The sequence below is a fragment of the Triticum dicoccoides genome, chromosome 1B (assembly GCF_002162155.2).
Source record: "Triticum dicoccoides isolate Atlit2015 ecotype Zavitan chromosome 1B, WEW_v2.0, whole genome shotgun sequence".
Classification (NCBI taxonomy): Eukaryota; Viridiplantae; Streptophyta; class Magnoliopsida; order Poales; family Poaceae; genus Triticum; species Triticum dicoccoides.
In genome coordinates this window covers 653,182,135-653,201,849 of record NC_041381.1, presented here as the reverse complement: position 1 = coordinate 653,201,849, position 19,715 = coordinate 653,182,135, and the positions used below count along the sequence as shown (strand labels likewise).

At 47.5% G+C, this 19,715-nt stretch overlaps 1 protein-coding gene across 1 annotated transcript in view; it reads left to right on the top strand.

The window, feature by feature from the left end:
* The first annotated feature begins 8,242 nt into the window (after nt 1-8,242).
* LOC119350800 (ATP synthase subunit beta, mitochondrial-like) overlaps nt 8,243-19,715 on the top strand; it is an 86,918-nt gene continuing 75,445 nt past the window's right edge. Inside the window, exon 1 of the mRNA XM_037618456.1 lies at nt 8,243-8,433. Within this exon, the coding sequence (XP_037474353.1) occupies nt 8,243-8,433 (191 nt within the window). The remainder of the gene's footprint in view (nt 8,434-19,715) is intronic.

Below are 19,715 nucleotides of genomic sequence, written 5' to 3'. Positions count from 1 at the left end.
CGTGAGCTGGTAAGCTAAAAAGCAAGTCCATCTCTTCTTGCAGATTGATCGGGAAGCCACACTCGTGTCGACAGCGCGCTAGCGAAGTGTCTTCGAGGAGTCTCATGTTGGTTGAACAAGGTACATCTGACAATACTCAGTAACTACGCACTCGATAACCGTTCGCTGAAACTCATTTTGTCTACACAGTTCTCTTGTTCCGTAAGACCGTGGCTCCGTTGTAACATGTTTTATCCTGAATGAAAGAAGAATCACTGGTGCAATTTGGAATTCACTTATCCCTCTAAATTTTCATCTTAGTTGGATGATTTTGGTAACGGGTTAGCTTTACATGCTGCATGCATGGATCATCCCTGATTACGAGTGTATGAATGGAACATCGTTGACTTCCTTGAGTTGGTGCCTTTTGTGCCTTTTCTTCTTTTGCTGATGCATTACATGGGTGTACTGCTATACTTACAAGGAGCTCAAATGACGTGGTCATGATTAGTTTTGTCATCTCATTAGACGTGTATTTTGTGAAAGTTAATAGGATTCAATGTATATAATGCAGTTCAGTGATTGTTCAGTCTATCATTTCTTTCAGTTCATTGCCTAGTTTTTTTTCAATTTGTGTGGAAATTAATGTTTCTTTTAGTCCTCGTTTAAAAAAAAATTGTTTCTTTTAGTCCAGACTCCCTGAAAAAGAAACTGCACTCCTTTGTGTAATTTCAGACTCCTTTGTGAGATACTTTTATGCCTCTGCATTTTCCTGTGACAGAATATAGGGTTGTATCTCACTTCGCTGTCTGGCTCATGGCACTTCACAGTTTCGTGGTTGTACATGTTTCAGTTGCAGAAGAAGCACACTAAGCAAATTTGATGGGGTTTCAAGTACTATATATTGCCTCGAGGGATCGTTCGTACTTGGACCGACTTATAACATGCTAAAGTACATCAAACATGCATGGATCTTAAAGCGAGGTTCATGGAGTTCAAGCAGCAAAACTAAATGTAAGTGGATCATATGATATAGTTGAATTTCTTGGTTGGCGACACAGTTGCATTTCCAAATATGACGGGATAAAATAACACTAATTGTCAAGATCTTGCTATGCAGCAAGCACCAGATTATGTGGTGTTAGGGTGCAGCTTCAGATACTACTCCCTCCGTCCGGAAATACTTGTCGGTGGAATGGATGTATCTAGACGTATTTTAGTTCTAGATACATCCATTTTTATGCATTTTCGCGACAAGTATTTCCGGACGGAGGGAGTACTATTTTATACTAGTACTTAAGTGTGTCGTCGCTTCACTTGGGCTAGAATCTTGTGTGATTATTGGCCATAATAGATTTCTTTTATCTACTCTCTCCGTCTGAAAAAGCTTGTTCCTCAAATGGATGCCTCGCTCTTGCTCAGGTACTGTGAAGCAGTAGTGATTGGTCATCATAGTTCTAATGGCAGTCAGCAGTACTGAGTATTATTTGTTTGAGAAATAGTACCGAGTATGCGAGACAAGAGATGATCCAGGCTCAAGATAAGAGGCCCATTCCTTCTTCTTCTTCTTCTTTTCGTTTTTTAATTTCTTTATATATTTTTTTTCTCATTTTTCCTGTTTTATTTTTTTCATAAATTCAGAAGATTCAAAAACGTTCATAATTTGAAATTTTGTCACGAATTTAATTTCTTTCACGTTTTCCATTTTTTCAAAAAAGTTCCTCACATTTTCAAAAAACGGATTTAAATTTTTTATTCACATTTCTAAAGTTTGTTCCCATTTTCAAAAAATATCATGTTTCGAAAAATGTTCACATTTTCAAAAATTGTTCATTGTTTTCGAAATATTGTTCATGTTTAAAAAAACCTAATTGTGTTTTTCAAAAAAGGGTTGGAATTTTCAAAAAGTGTTCGCACTTTGGAAAATGTTCAGGGATTTCCAAAATGGTTCACGTTTTCAAATTTTGTCATGTTTTTCAAAAAATGTTAAACTGTTCGCATTTAAAAAAATGTTTGAAATTATAAAAGTTGTTTCTGTTTTTAAAAATATTTTGCAGTTCAAATTTGTTTACAATTTAAAAAAGGTTTGAAAATTTTCAAAAATATTATCAAATCTTGATGCTGCAGTGTGTTCTTAAATATTTTACGCTTCCATCATTCACTAACAGTCATTGAGTGGAGGTACATCGATTGGGAATTTAGTAGTGCTAGGTCGCGAGTTTTAGACCTTGTCATGTCGCTCTTTCCTGGGATTTTCACACCGCGTATTAAAAGAAAACCGCTTCGTGCCTGGTGGGTCGGCGCAGTCGCTTAGACCCTGTGCATCGCGCTCATGCGCCATATATGAGGAACGATTCGGCCCAGGGTCTCCTAGTTGCCTCATATTATTCCATTTCTCTGCGCTACCGACCTAGGGCCTTCCAATTTTTATTTTTATTTAAAGAAAAGGAGGATTACTCCGTCTCTGCATCTGGGCGATGCATGCAACCATTTTATTAATTATTCACAAAGACCTTATAAAGTACTCCCTCCGTCCGAAAATAGTTGTCAACAAAATGGATAGAAAAGAATGTATCTAGAACTAATATACATCTAGATACATTCTCTTTTATTCATTTTGATGACAAGTATTTCCGGACGGAGGGAGTAGTACATCAGCTTGTCCGAAGCCACCATCTTAACAATAATTGTCGCTACTCCTAACCACTTGATAAAAGAGTGCCAATAGTCCGAGCTTAATACCAAACAGACATCGCATCAAAGCCTAACATTTAAGGCCGGAGGCCCCACCGAGCCACATACTGGGTTTGGGATACAAACCGGTCCAACGCACTCTCATGTGTCGTCGCCGCCGTCTTCCACCAGTCCATCTTCAGAGCAGAAACTAACAAACCGACCTTGCCAGGCCTCTCTGTCATCGACGCCACCATGACGCCAGACGACATCCTCCTCATGTGCGAGTCCATCTTTGCGCATCGGACACCGAGTCTCCACTGCGCCACGCTGTCGAGATCGGCCGCCATCAATAAATAAGATGAAGCACCGCTCTACCGAAGAAGCCGTCCACTGGTCCCTCGAGCCCATGTACACCTCCAACACCTCCAAGAATGACGCCCTAAGGGGGAAACGACACCAGAGCGCCGCCGTCATCCGATCTACTGATCTAGAGTTTTCCCCGGAGGTAGCGGATAGAGGTATGGAGCTTCTCCATGGCGATGCCTTCAAGAACGTAATGACACAAAAGAGTGCCGCCATCGTCGGTCTTGGTAACAAGTCGACAATGAGGCTTTCATCCGGATCTGCTCGACCAACCTCCCACAGACCACCGCCGATCTCCGCCGCCGCGGAGCGAGAAGCCAATCTCGCCAGATCAGATCTGACCAGAGGGCCAACCACGCCCGCAGATGACCAACCCGCCAAAGCCCTCCACGCCGCCGCCGATCCGAGGTGCCGTAGCGCCGCGGCTAGATGCAGCAGCTCCACCACTGTCATCCGCCGCCGCTCGCCGCCGGGAGCGAGCCACCGCCGCGAATGCTCGGATCTGGGGGCGCACTTCCGCTTGCCCGGGTGCCCCGCGTCACCCACGCACGCGAGAAGGAGAGGCTCCTCCGCCACCGCTGTCAGACGCCTGGGCTTGGCTTCCTCCAGCTGCGACGGAGGGGAGGGATAGGATGGAGAGTGACCACTGGCTAAGGTTGGGGCTCCCCGGCCGCCCAAGCAGGGGGCGGCGAAGGGAAGGGATGGGATCTAAAGCGAGAAGACCTGGGGAGGATGACGGCTCATATTCTCCTCCTGCTGCTCTGTTCGGTCCAACCTGAAACTGCAGGCCGCGACTCGTTGATGGGGCTGAAGCTAAACGATGTACTCTTGTTAAAGCTGTAATCCTCCTGGTTAGTGAAGCTGCATTACTGTTTGTTTGCCTTCTCTTCGTGGTGATTTATCATTTATGTTGCACGCAAATTAATCTTCTATTCTCTGGACAAGCAAACACGCAGGCAGCACAGCTCTGCACAGCAATCCCAGCTCCTTCTTCCTCTGCAATAGCTACGTACTTGGCATTAGCATTACTAAATTGTGAACTGAATTGAAAAAAAGGGCTTTATACTGGTAACTAAGTAGTACCACCAGTGTCGCCTCTGCTCTGGCGACACAGGGGAGCCCCCACCGGCGCCACCACCTCTCCCCTCCTACCCCTCCCCTCGTCTCGCCGCCGCTTGAGGAGCCTGCCGGTGAAGCCCGGGCAGGCTCCAGGGAGGGTGGCAGCTGGTCACCTCGTCGGGTGGCGCCGCGCGGGGACCCCGGCCGCTTGGGAGCGATTCGGCGGCGACTAGCGTCGCGGAGGCTGCTCCGGGTGTCCGGCGGCGTCGGCCCGCGGTGTTGGTCCCTTGCTCCGGCGCGGGCGGAGTGACGCGACAGAGGGGCGGCGAAAGGTGCGTGGCGGTCGGATCTGGCCGGCCAAGGTCGGATTCGGAGTGGGAACAGCTGGGCGCGCCGTCAGAGGTGGTTGGTGGGGCACTGGAAGGTCTGCGGTGGCGGGCTACGTTGGCGCGCGAGCGGTGGCGTTGTCTTGGGGCGTGCGCAGCTCACGGCGGAGCCGGTGGTCGCAGAGGGGCCCGGGCTGCAGCTGCACAAGGGGCTCGGGGCGCCGTGATTCTGGCGTCGAGCGGGGTCTGGCACGTCACTCACGACATGAGGTGCTGCTGTGGTTGCTGGCGCGGTTGCGAGGTGCGGCAACAGCTGCACGACGAGGTAGAGCCGGTGGAAGTCGGCCATGGGGATTGTGCGCTGTGCAGTGCTTCGGATCTGCTCGGATTCGGAGGTGTGAAGGAGCTCTGAGCAAAACTCTAGTACTGACCTTGGGTCGGTGCCGGCAACAGCGATGCCATGGCCATGGTGTCGTTCCCCTTCTTGACGGTGTTGCCATGGAGCTCCATTACACAACTCTCCGGGAGAAATCCCTAGCTTCGGATGGTCAAAGCGGGTGATGACGGCGGCTACATTGTTTCCTTCTTTGATGCATCTTCTTGGAGAGTCAGCATGTTGCAGTTTGCACGGATCTCTTCGTCATCAGGGACAATGGGCGTCGGGGCAGCGACTTCTGATTGTGCGTCAAGATGGCAATCTCGGGAACAATGTGATGAAGGAAATATGCCCTAGAGGTAATAATAAAGTTGTTATTTTATATTTTCCTTATTTCATGATAAATGTTTATTATTCATGCTAGAATTGTATTAACCGGAAACTTGATACATGTGTGGATACATAGACAAAACACTGTATCCCTATTAAGCCTCTACTAAACTAGCTCGTTAATCAAAGATGGTTAAGTTTCCTAACCATAGACATGTGTTGTCATTTCATGAACAGGATCACATCATTAGAGGATGATGTGATGGACAAGACCCATTCGTTAGCTTAGCATAATGATCGTTCAGTTTTATTGCTATTGCTTTTTTCATGTCAAATACATATTCCTCCGACTATGAGATTATGCAAACTCCTGCATAGCAGAAGAATGCCTTGTGTGCTATCAAACGTCACAACGTAACTGGCTGATTATAAAGATGCTCTACAGGTATTTCCAAAGTTGTTTGTTGGGTTGGCATAGATCAAGATTAGGATTTGTCACTCCAAGTATCGGAGATGTATCTCTGGCCCTCTCTGTAATGCACATCATAAGAAGCCTTGCAAGCAAAGTGACTAATGAGTTAGTTGCAGGATAATGCATTACGGAACGAGTAAAGAGACTTGCCGGTAACGAGATTGAACTAGGTATGAAGATAGCGACGATCGAATCTCAGGCAAGTAACATACCGATGACAAAGGGAATAATGTATGTTGTCATAACGATTCGACAAATAAAGATCTCCGTGGAATATGTGGGAGCCAATATGAGCATCCAGGTTCCTCTATTGTTTATTGACCAGAGAGGTGTCTCGGTCATGTCTACATAGTTCTCGAACCTGTAGGGTCCGCACGCTTAACATTCGATGGCGATTTTGTATTATATGAGTTATGTGATTTGGTGACTGAATGTTGTTCGGAATCTGGATGAGATCACGGACATGACGAGGAGTCTTGAAATGGTCGAGAGGTAAAGATTGATATATAGGATGATAACATTCGGACACTGGAAGTGTTTCGGAGGGTATCGGCTATCGGGGGCATATCGGACTATCGGAGGGGTTACCGGAACCAAAGGGGAAGGGGCACACCATCCCACAAGGGGCTGGCGCACCCGTCCTAGGCCGTCGGCCGAGTGGGAGAAGGAAAAGGGGGGAGTCGGCCTCCCCCTTCCTTCCTCTCCCCTCTCTTCCCTATTTCCCCCTCCGGTAAAATGAATGGGGGGGGGGGGCGAATTGCACTAGGCACACGTCATGATCCATGTTCTGGTTTAGTAGTTTCTCCTCCGAAGACCAACACTAAGACCGACACTTGACCCAACCCAGACTGTAGTCCTTAACCATGGACACGGCTATTCGAATAGATTTAATCTCTGCAGAGGGTGTACTCTTTACCCACAAGTAACGGATTCCTTTAGCCCATCAGGACTAATTCCGTCTGCGGTCTTTTAATTGAAAACACACCTGACCGCACACACCAGCCTAACTTACCGGTGTCTGGAATCACCCATGACACTAGTCAAGCAAAACTCTAAGTGGGGAGGGTACAACCTCGAGTAGCATGGGATCACAAAATTTATACCGCGCGCAAACTGGGGGAGCTACCCCCTCGGCTACAACCGAAACACCCATGCCCCCGGACCAGGTGGCATGCCTACCGGATGCAGCCGGTATCTTCCACCATGGCCTCTCTGTACGGTGTGTGCTGGAAAGGGGTTGACAACTTACTGAACCATACCCTACCTATGGCAGGGACAAGTGGTAGTACGAAACAAGTATGGGGGTTACCGGAACAAGACTCGATCTATGGTCGACTCAGGAGGTTCAAGTATTCCATGTATGATTAGCATGACAAAAATATTTTCATCCAACAGACCGAATCACCACTCATCAAACCTCATCATGCCATACCGGGCACACTCGTCTCGACGAGGAACTAGGGACAAGCTCAGGTCTACCCAAGACAGAGACTTTCCCGCTTTCCTTCCGGTAGGCATGAAAGGCATACGAGGATGATCACTATCACAAGCATGTCCATTTCCAATCAGCAAGGAAATCTCCAATATGCACTCATGTGTATGATCGTTTCACCACATAAAATAACGAGTTCTTCGTATCACGGTGGTGTTGTAACCGTATCAAATAACCCACAAAGATATTATGCCAGGGTTCAGAATGCTTTCCTTCAAGTTGCGTAGAGGCAAGGTGCACCTTAAAACTTTTGAAAGTTTTCTTCTTCTCCAAAAATCCTATTTTTGAAAATATTGAATTAAAACATAGTTTTCAAAACAGTGCAAAAAAGTTGTCTGAATTTTTTTCAAATAAATCTGAAAATAAACTAGACAATATTTGAGAGAGGTAGGAAAAAGGATCAATTCATTTGGAGTCCTATTTAAAAAGTTATGGTCAGTCAAAGTTTTAGTCAAACTCTGTTTTTTTAAAATAAAACAGAAAAAGAAAAACGATTCGAAACTGAACACGTCGAAGACGTACTTTGGTTTTACGCATCCACTTATCTAGCGTGGACTGGCGTGTGGGTCACTGACAGTGGGTCCAGGGGGCCCACTGGTCAGGTTTGACCAGTCGTCCTTCCCTCCTCTTCCTCTGCCCGAGCGGAGGCGGGACTCCGGTGATCGCCGCTGGTGATTGGCGGCTCCTCGCGGGGCTCCGAGGGCGGGGATGGATCCGCCAGTCCAGGGCGGTCCTCCCGGTGGTCGTTAGGCAGGTGGGGATGGAGGGAGTCACCGGCGACGAGCTTCGCGGCGGCCAGTGGCTACGGGAGCAAAAGGGGGTTTGGGCTACGGTAGCTCTCCGTCGCAGCAGGGGGTTTGGGCGGCTCCGCAAGATGAAGGGGAGTCGGGTGGTGGTGTTGGATGGACGGGGGAGGGCCTGGTTGCGATGAACGGGGCCGGAAGGCGGCGGTGGCTGAGCTGGTCGGAGACGGGGAAGACGGCCTCCCCTGGTCGATTGCGAGCTAGGGGAGCTCTAGGAGGATGGCTTGAGGCTGCCTGGGGTCTAGGAGGAGCTCGGGGTCACCATTTATAGTGTAGCTAGGTCGGTTCCGCCGCTGCTGGGGATAAGATCGCCGGCCGACCACTTCTGATGCAGCAGAGCGACGTGGCGACGACGAGCGCTAGCGGATGAGCTGGTGGATGAGCTCGGGCTGTTCCATGAGCGAGCTGGCGCGCGGCTGTGGCTCGGGCGGCGCCGACCGTGGCAGGAGCCACTATGGCCGGCCGCTAGCCGCCATGGCCGACCTGACGGCAGCGCTGTGCGGCTCCAGGGATGGCTCTGCGGTGAGGGAGGAGGCGGTCGTGCTGGCTGCGAGAGGGTAGTGGCCAGAACGAGCACGGGGGGGGGGGCAGTGAGATGTGGCGGCTCGGTGCGCGCGCGTGCAAAACATGCGCTCTGGGTGCACCAGGTGTTCGGCGAAATGCCAGGGCATGCCAGGAGGCTTGGGTGGGGCTGGGGATTACCAGGTCTAGGCTAGGGTGTGCAAGAAGATCAGTGGACAAGCTGGTTTGATCAGAGGATCAAGCTTACAGTGCAAACTCAAAACCATGTCAAAACTGACCATGCACCCAAGATGTTTGACAGAATGCCAAGGGCATCTAGGCAACTCTTGGAGTGGCCAAAATCTCCAGATCCTAGTCTCTTTAGAAGATAAAGAGGGTGGCAAGGTTAGTTTGTCAAAGACAAAAACTTGTTAGTGCAATTATTTGAGAAAACCAAATCTGGTCAGAAAGAAAAGGGTATAGTTTCATGGACCAAAAATACTCCCATGGGGCCACTCTCCTGGACTTAAGGGTTTTGCAGGATGGTTTACAAGCAGGAAAAGGAATCATAGCAAAAAGGGCAAGTTGCAACATGGTTGCAGTACAATTCAACAAGCTGGACCAGAATGAAGATGAGGATGATTCACTCAAATTTTGCAAAGAACAATCATGGGTTTTTGCATAAAAATGAATTACATGCATCTACTGACATCTCCAAATTTTTATGTAATTTTTAAAGAAATATTTAAATAGGTTGTAGTGAAATCTCATCAATTGGACCAGTTTTGAAAACTAGGGTTAGAGCTTAAAAACTCAAATGAATAAAAGATATTTTTGCATCAGAGTGATTTAAAAATATCACCTGACCTCCCCAAATTTTGGTGAAAATTTTAAATGCATTTGTCAAATGGTTGCAGTGCAAAAGAGGCCCTAAAATCTTTGAAAAATCATTTTAAAAGAATAAAGCTCAGGAAAACAATTATGCAAATAAATCCACTGATAAAAGAATTGTTTTGTTGAGAGAGTATACAAGTCCAATAATATTTTTGGAAAGTTTTCACTTAAGGTAAGAACTCCACAAAAATCAAAAGAAGGGAGGTTTCTGAAATCAAAGGAAAAATCCAGAAAAATAAAATTTTTAATCTCCTGGCAAATTTTAATAGACAAAACATGGTTAAATTTTTGAGGTGTTACACTCATTCTCATTTGCGTTGTCCCCCAACACCCGTCACTTTCTTTCCTTTTTCAACCAAGATATAGGTCCACTTCCCCCCACCCTTCGCCATCCACCATGCTTTCTTTGTCTTTTCAACCAAGAGACCGGTTGGGTAGCCAGTATCTACTACTTTCCCTCGTTTCCTCTTAGAACCAAGTCCTAGATTCATGCTACAACTTTCCCACTTTCTTCCCTGTTTGAACCAACTCTTAGAGTCGACTGTATGAACTAGCTTTACCTCTAATAATAGTAAAAGTCTAGGTGGCTTTGGCACAGCGGACGAAAGTAGAAAAAGATCCACACGAAGGGAGCTGGGGTAGTAGAGCAAGGCAGGTTTCAAAGGAATATATACCTGAGGGTCATCGGCACGTGGCAAAGACGGCGTCGGGAGGCCGCATCTTGGCCATAATACCGCAGGGAGGAAGAAGGGGTCGGAGGCCCTCCCGAGCCGGTGCTCTCTCAGAGAGAACGGCATGGCTGCCGATCGGGACGCGCGGGCTGCCATTGGTCTCCTCCCTCGCCGCCGATGACAGCATGAATGATGCACCTACACCCCTGCCCCGGTCGAGGCTGTCCGACCGGATTTGTGACCAGCCGTGAGCTGAGAGAGAGTGTGGCCACCTATGTCTTGCTTAGATCTGGAGAGCATGAGAGAGTGAACGAGAGCAACCCTAGTAAAGCAAGCGCTAAGGCTCCTGCTTATATATATAGTGGAGTTATTTTGTTTACCAGCTTCAAAAAATGCGCTCCTACATGTACCCGCGAGTGGGTGTGAGACAACTAGTGCGTGCATGCACCGCTTCTCTTCATGAGAGTACAATATACTATGCCCAAAGAACGTTCGCCGCAAGAGTAATAGTATAAGTGTGTGACGTGTGAGCTAAAATAAAATGTGCGCGACGTATTTTGTTTTTTAGAAGTTCTGACGGTAGGGTGTGAAGAGCACATATGTGTGTGACGTCTACCTGCAGATAGACAGTGGGTGCGAGTCTGCGAGAGGATTCGGGAGAGTCGTGACTCGTGAGGGTGCGTGTGCGTGAGAGAGAGGGGGGCATGTATCAATGCAAGCATGTGTCCGTAAATCATTATCTGACAAACATTCGCCACAAGCCTTTTCCTGACGAACATCATAAGAACCGTTAGATCGGCATCCGACAGTGTCAGTTTTGCCATGCCATTTAACAGAACAGTCACTCCTCCTACACACAAATCTTCCACAAGAGTGTTAGCAACTGTCGTATGCTCCTTCCGTTCCAAAATGCAGTGCATATAGATTTATTGAAAATTCGAACCTCGCAAACTTCTACCGAGTTTTTGTGTACCAAATTGCACATTTAGAATACCCTGTATATATCATTTCATTCATCTTCGAGATGTAACTATAAAGATGGGGGAGGACTCTACAAAGAAAGACCATCTTATTACCCGCAGCAATTTTAACCATCCTTTGGTGTCGAGGAATATCATAGGAACTCTATATGATATGATTTTTATAGGATTTTTTCCTTTAGAGCCAATTGGTTCATAGGAATAGATTCATATACTCCACATTTCAAAGGAAATAAACATGATATCATTTCTATAGCTTTAGAGACACTTGGTTCATATGAACGGATTCCTATACTCCCTTAATCTCAAAGGAAAATAAACATTAGCATATATTCAATAAAAAAGTTCCTATGATATGAACCAAATTACATCTCTTTTCTAATCCCTCCTCATAGGAATTGAGATACATGTCATCTCTAGATTCAATAGAAAAGTTCCTATGATGTGAACCAAATGACATCTCTTTTCCAATCCCTACTCATAGGAATTGAGATACTCCATGTCATCTCTTTCCCTACAACTTCCATGTATACATCTTCTATTCCTAAATAGCTAGTACAACCCAGTAGTAGCTTTTTTCCAAGACATGCAACTATGGCACAAGAACTATATAGTGTGCCAATAACTTTGAAATATGGTCGTTGAATGAAGCTAATCCGACAGTGCAGAGATGGCAAATCCGAGCACTACTGGCTGTTGGATATCATCAACATTCCACGAGATCTGCCACATGTACAATTTAGAAGACTCCATGGTTGAACTTAAGCATAATGCACAAACCTCAAAACACAAGCACTTCTCCTTTGTTCTAGAATCTTCTGTATCATAATTGAATATTTTTTCTAAATGAATTGCCATTATTTGTTTATTACTTTATGCTTTACAATGCACGACCCCATGAATCTTAACATTTTTATAAAACTAACTGATTTTGAATGAGATGAACTATAAGAACTAAACAAACATCTACATCATGCATATATGACTCAAAGCTTTACATGTTATAGTGTGTATTTATTCATAATTTGGTTTTGAAATCTCATGCATTCAATGCATGTGTACCTTACTAGTTTTGAGTAGAGTAGCAAATTTCACGCGGCCCTGGGTATATCAAAATGCAGGGCCCATGCATCATTGCCTTTCGGTCGAACCTACGTCCACATTTTTTTGTACGTACTATATCTCCACTGGTCCCCGAACCCAAAATGTTGCCTCGTTCCCGTAAAACCAAGCGGCCCACACATATTTAAGGCGTCGACTCGAACCCGTTTACTACGACGTGGCCCTGCACGCCATAGTACTCCTACAAACCCTACCACCACACTCATCATCGGTTTTCTTCAAGAGGACGAGGGAGAAGCCGATTTGTAGTGGAGGCGCTTTTAAAAAAAAGATCTGTAGTGGAGACCCCTACCCTAGGGTGCCCTAGGTAGCTGCCGCACGCATCATTGTTTTCTCTTTTCTTTATGCTCTTGCTCCCTAGAGTGAAATGATGGTTGCTTCGTCCGTCCAGCTTAATGCGGGAAAGGTGGGGCTTTGTGATTTGACCCCTCATCGCTCATTTTCTACTACTGCGGCGCCACGACCGAGGTGCCACCAATTCCAACCGCTGCTCCGAACTGTAATTTGGTGCATCACGCGTGGAACAAGATGGTGGATGAGCCACATGTCGGCCAAAGGGGTCTTGTTAAGTGTGTCACCATTTCGTGTGCGGACTGACCCTGCTTGAGTTGCTACGCCAACACGAGAGGAGCAGCCTACCACTTGGTTTTGCTCCTTGGTGAATCCTGACTATATTGATCTAAAAAGATACGTGCTGAACTACCCTCTCCGTCTCGTTTTTTAGGCGTCTCGGTTTATAGGGCGTGCACGTAGTTCTAGGTCATCCATTTGACTAACTAAATATGAGTTACTATGTCACAAGAAGTATATCATTGGATTCTTAAGAGGATGTAGTTGTATTTAAAAGTCGAGGGCGGGGCTTTTCCTGCGCGGTAGGCGGGGCAGTTCTGCCTAGTCGGTTCGACAAAGACGCGAGAAGATGAGGGAGTAGGCTGCTGCAAACGTAGGGTTGTGTGATTTGATAGTGAGTTACTGCTGGACAGGTGGGGCCCCGTGATTTGACTTGCCATTATCATTTTAACTGCGGCGCTACGACCGGCGTGAGTCTCCCGATTCCTGACCACCTCCATACAGGTGCCTCTCCCAATGCTCCACCATGTAGTAGAGGCTGGCTCTTGCATGAGAGCCCACTTCTCCACTTTTTCTTTGCCTCTCTTTCCTCCACATATAGCCCACTATTCTACGTCTTACTTGCTCCTACAGGTGCTAAGCTTGCCACATAGGCATAAAGTCTGATGCGGCAAGTTAATTAAGAAGAGAGAGACTAGTTTGGTGACCCATTGAAGAAACAGCGCTAACCGCGTGTCCCTAGGTGAAAAGACAATTTTGAGTCTATAGCTAATTAAATGAAGCAAACTTAGCAACAAAAAACTACTAATAAGCACCTATGCATTGGGGACTTTGATTGCTAAGCCATTTAATGCCCTTAGCACCTCATCTAAAAACCATTTCGTTGGAAGAGGTCACTCCTTGGCAAATGCAATAAATACTACTCCCTCTGTCCCATAATATAAGAACGTTTTTGGCACTAAACTAGTGTAAAAAACGTTCTTATATTATGGGACGGAGGGAGTACGAAGAAAGAGATAGAGAGAAGTAAAAAAATACACTTATAGCCAACCTTATAGCTAACCTTGTTGTAGTAGGAGTGACTAAGTGATGACATGCCAACATCAGATAGCCTAACGCACCGTGTTAAATCTTCAAGGGCGCGACCACGCAAGCGACGCGACGGTCGTGGTAGGCGCGACCATGATAGGGCTGTTGGCAGCCCTTGGATCTGAGATCGAATGGTCGCATGCTAAGTTGCTGAAAATTTGCAAAATAACCCTCCAGGATAGGATATTCACCCATAGGTCTAGAATCACGCCATGCAACCGTTTGATCTCAGATCCAAGGGCTCTCGGAAGCCCGTGTCATGGGAGAATGGAAAGCCACTACCCTGCCGTTCGCACACTGGCAGTTCGCTCCTACTCGTCCCCGCACGTCCTTTAATATTACGGCGGTTCGCTCCTAGTCATCCTGTCCTTTCACATTATGGCAGTTCCACTAATCCTAACCCTCCTCCCAAATCCATGGCGTCCCAAATCTCCATGATCGGCGGTGAGTACAAGGTTAGAACCATCACCGGGGATGAGTTCGACGTCATCTACACCCGTTCTTCCGTGACGGTGAAAGGATGCCTTGCTCGCTTCAGAGGCATGTTCAAAAACTCAGATGATGAGTGGGTCATTGGGCTAGATGTTGAGTACACCACAGTCCTCGGACGAGAGAAGGATCTAAAGGAGGAAGAGAGGAAGAAGCCCGCCGTGATCCAGGTTTGCGTGCATGACTTATGCTTGGTCTACCACATATGCCATGTCGACGTTGAATGCCTAGATTTTAAGAACTTCCTCAAGAGCAACCTAGTCAAATTCGTTACTGCAGACTTTACGAACGACAAAAGAGTACTGGGTCAGATAGGCCTCGTTGTAGGCAACCCATTTGACCTCCAGAAGAATGGGTTGCTGCCCTCCAGTGGTCAGCCTTCAATGCTGACCCTGGCAGGAGCCATGGTTCATCCTTCGTACGGTAAACTGGAGAAACCTCATTACACATTTCATCGTCATGCACGGCAGCAGAATGTACTAGATATAGACCACATCCACTACGCTGCAATGGATGGCTACCTTTGTTTCAATATCTACAAGGGTTGGATGTAGAGCAAGAGCCAAGTGCACGGTTCAAGCAAAGAAGTATCGGCCAAGAGGAAGAGGGACAAGGACGAAGTCGAGGACGTGGACGAGGACTCCGAGTAAGGTGGCAGTGTTGTTGCTCACGGTGGTTCTAATGTAGTGTCTACCGGATTAGTTGCATAGTTTAATTTCAGGTGTGCTTAGTTTAATTTGAGGGGTGTGTTGTGCTGAGCCCCCAGCAGAACTATGTTATGTTTCTTCTCGTTACTTTAACTCTTCAGTACGTACATACTAGTATTTCTTACATTTCATTTAGCACCCCTTTTAAGCATGTACTAGCTTTTTTAATAGTACTATATGCATAATTTGGCGACGAGCGCTCTCTATATGTACCATCTTTTTTTTAGTTTCATTTTTTGCTCCATGGCGCAATCCATCGATACTACTACTGTACAAAAGTATACGTTTTTTAAAAGGCTAGAGTACTGTTCATCACATATATAGCCAATTCAATTCTCAACCTAGAATGACGTGCATGCCATGTAAACCGATACGGAGGAAGTATAGTAAAAATGAGGTGATTTTACTGAGCGATCGACGGGGGGGCATGGCCTGTCATGCGGTCCCACGTGTCATGATGTACCAAGGTGATGCGCGTGTCCCTCTTGAGGCAGAAGCAATACTACGTGGTTTGAGATGATGGCGAACCGAAGTGTGAAATAATGGTTGCTTCGTCCGTCTGGGAAGGTGGGGCATTGTGATTTCACGTCTCATTGCTCATTACTACTACTGGGCCGGTACGACTGGGGTGCGTCCCCCCTGCTGTTCTGCACTGTTATTTGGTGCTTGACACGTCGACCCGGTTGCTATATGTCCCACATGTCAGCGACAGGAAGTACATAATTCATGAAAGGGAGCGTCGACGGAGGAGTATACTACAAGACACGGGTTGGGTTTTTGCTACTTCGCGCGATCCATTGATACAAACCCGGACTAAAAAAGGCGAGGGCGGGTCTTTTCCCACGCGGCAGGTAGGGGAGTTTGGCATAGTCTATTCGAGGCAAGAAGGCAGGAAGGGAAACAAGCAAATAAAGGTTGAGCGACTTAGTTTAGGAAAAATCTGATTTTACGGAGTACGTACCCACTAGGGTTTATAGGGCTCATCTAAAAAAACATTCGTTTTTCCGTTTGATAAGTCTCAATTCTACTACTAGTAGTAGTACCATCACATGTTGGATTTCGAGGTGCGTTAGATCACCAGATGCAAGCAGTGTCAAGAGAAAACTCACCAATGCATGTAGAAGTTCATGGAAATTTAGTGGTCATTCATGCATTCGTTCTAATTAATGCCTCGCGGTAAACATAACTTCTTGAGAAAAATACTTGTGCAAACTATGAAATTAATTTGACCACTCACCATAGAGATTTTGAAATTGAGTCATAAACTGGAAAGGAGGGAGTAGTAACTTTTGTCTCGATTACTATTTGTGGCCTTGTATAGATGCAAAATGTATTTTTTATAGTGGCCTTGTATAAGTAAATGGAGGGAGTACTAAAGGACATATATATTCCAAACAATATGATAATCTCTCTAGCCAAGGTAGTAGGGACGAGGAGTAAACGGAGGGAGTAGTAAAATTTTCTCCTCGTCCTGTGAGCCACCGCGCGCGTGGGCGAGGGAGCGGGCATAAGGCGTACAGTAGTACTACTACTACTACTGGTAAGCAAGCTTCACCTCATCATGCGAGCCACCGCGCCCGTGGGCGGGGGAGATGGCGTACTAAGCAAGCTTCTCCTCGTTCTGCGAGTTGACAGGACACATCAAAAGTACTCCAGTGTATAGAGCCTTGCCTCTAAGGTAGGCCCCACATGGTTTGCCTCTTTTTTAACATAACACGTCAAGTCGCAATTTGTTTGTTCACTCGTGGTAGACGATCCTCCCTCCACCAAGTGGACAACTAGTACACGTGTCAAATTACCACGTGGGTTGCCTTTTCGTACAGAAATGAGCTCCACCGTGTACCCGCGCGGGTGTGGTTGGGAAAGAGACGGGAGTACATGCACCGTGTGTGTACCTCTTCTCTTCGTGCACGTCCCCCACCTACATGGGTGTCTGTGAGAGAGATACAAACCTAGACATAATGCGCCGTCCATCCCCATGCCTCCGCCCAGTTCGACCACCAGTCACCACCACGCCCCACTCCTCCTCACCTTATCTCTCATCTTTCTCCCTCCATTTTTATATACAAGGGGCCACTATCAAAATTACAATTTGCAGATATACAAGGCCACTAACACTAATCGATGCAATATTAATGGTGTTTGCCTCGTAGTACTAGCAAAGGAGGACATTAATTATCCCTTGCATGCATGCAGGAGTGTCAGCATTGGCTTGATGTGCATGAAAGAGAAGAATACACGGCAAACAACGAAACAAGGTGGCTTGCAACATTGACATAGAAGACATTAATTTTTGCCTTGGTACCTGTAATATGGGTTTGTGGCCTTGTATACAAAAATGGAGTCCGATAAAATTCTCGAGATACCATTTATCCGATAAAATTCTCGAGATATCATTAGTTTTTACAAAATGGGATTAGTCCTGCATGGGTCAATCACAACATGTGTTTTGTAAAAAAAATGCATCTTGATGTTCCGTGCAATGCACGAGCATCTTGCTAGTCCATGAAAACAACACATGGAAAAATTCCATGGCAAACAAGGGATTTGAATCTGTTGGGAGGGGCTGTTTGGATCTTGCCCGGGGTAGCCAAAATATTGGCGACCCTTTTGTCCACCGGTGCCTTTGCCACCAATGAACGAGGAATTGCTTGGTTGCTCATGCAACCTCCAGCGCACACGTTGGAGACGATCTCGCACGAGCTATGTTTTTATTGTCCCACCACGCCGCCTGAGTTGCCCGCAGACCGACCGGCGACCCGCAAATTACGCCATCCAACCATAGCCACACACATTATGACAGCAACTCAACCAACCAGACGAAATTCACGCAAACACGTAAACAAACTGATATTTCATATAAACAACGACGGAAATCATATAAAATACCGGATTTTCATGCAAACATGACGGATTTCATTACATTCAAATGAACTACGTGGTGCTAGTTCTGGACAGCACAGGTATATAATACCTGGCCTAAATGGTTGCCCACTGATCGATTTGTGTTCCTCATGTACGGCAGCACAATCACCGGACTGCCGGGAGCCCCGGAGGTATATGCTTCAGCGCAAAGGACGGCTCGCTTCCCCACTGCCCAACTAATATCATTGGCTGATGCCGAAGATGATGGTGGCCGGCATCGGTTCGAGTTCATCACCGGCCACTACTTCGCCATGGCCGGCACCGGCTCGAGTTCATCCTAACATTCCCCTCTTCCGTGGAGCCCATGCAGGGTCGACGAAGGTCCTCGCAACAAAAGGATCCGGCAAGACACCGGTTGTGTACGTCGGCGTCGCCTCCACGGTGGCCTTCATGGGACCCAAGCGGTGGCGGCCTCCCGTGTTCTACTTCTCCTTGATGATGGCGGCAGACGCGGAGGCGCTGGCCACCGACTCGTCGCTCTCCACGCACCCGGCTCCTGTCGCTGCTTGCATGGTGCAGCCACCGGCATGGGAGTCTCGACCACAGAAACGGGAGACGCGGTATGAGGCGGCGCATGGACGGCAGCAATGACGCCCGTGCGCCGCTCCTTGTCGAGCTGGCCTGGAGCGGCGAGTTGCTGAACCGCGCGTCGGCTTGGGGTGGCAATTGGCTCCGACGGGCGAGGGGAGGGAGGTGGATCAGCGAGCTGCATAGCTCGTATCCGGCGGGCTACCCAGCCGGCTTGGATGCATAATAACTACTCTTCGTAAGCCATTGTAAGAGTGGAAAAAATGGTGAAGGAGGAGATAGGGGAGCGGCGGAGGTGTGCGATTCTTGGCCGGCGTTTGGCCTCATTTAAATAGGAGATTAAATAGACGGCAGACAGGAGGAGCTCGGCCGGTGTTGCATTTAATGCCGGCCCGGTCATGAAAGGACGTGTGTCCAGAGTGGGTTTCTCGGCTTCCACACGGGCGGGTTTCATGGAGGCGTTTGAATGCGGCAAGGAGGCATGTTCAGCCAGGCGTGCAGCGAGTGGCGCACTTGACTCTGACGTAGGACACCCCGCCGTTCTTCCACTGACGTGTGGGCTCTTTGGGTACATGGCCTGCATGTCAGTGACCCAACGCAGGCAGCGCACATCAGAGGAACATTTGGTGGGCCAGGGCGATCAGAAGCGGGCATTTCATAAACCGATGATTGTTCATTGAGTGTGATGTCATCTTTTTCATGTAGATAAACCTACTATGTTGATAGCCCGTTCGATACGTTGTGATTCATAAAGACCGCTGCAAATATCAATGTTCTGCTTATCACAGATAAGATTGATTAATACCCGTAACAATCCATGTCCTTAACAAAGGGTGCATGCACGTATAGGTTGAGCATGTGTCTTGCGTCGTGTGTTGTGTGCATGCAGGCGTGCGAGTGTTGCGTGCGTGCAAGGGTACGTTTCAGTGTTCCATGCATGGGTGCGTACGTGCGTGTGTTCATGAGTGCATGTGTACGTGTCAGTGTCGCATGCCTCCATGCATACGTGTGTACGTTATGTGTACGTGTCAGTGTTGCACACCTGCATGCGTGCGTGTCTTGCATGCGTGCATGTGTACATGCAGGGTGAGGCTACACGTCAGTCGACTGACTTTTTCATCTCTGGTCATTAGATTTTCCAGTCGTTGGATACGAAATCAAGGGCCTCCAGTTTATCATCAAACTCCACCCCCCGAGCCGCCAGCCACCACCGGCCGAACCGCCGGCCCCCGCCACACGCGGTCGGCCCACGCCGCCACGCTGCCCCGCCCTCCCCAAAACTACTCCCCATAGCCGATCCGCCGCCGCACCGGCCATCCCTCTAGGCCCCCCGCGCCGAGCTTTTTCTCCGGCGGTCCCCACC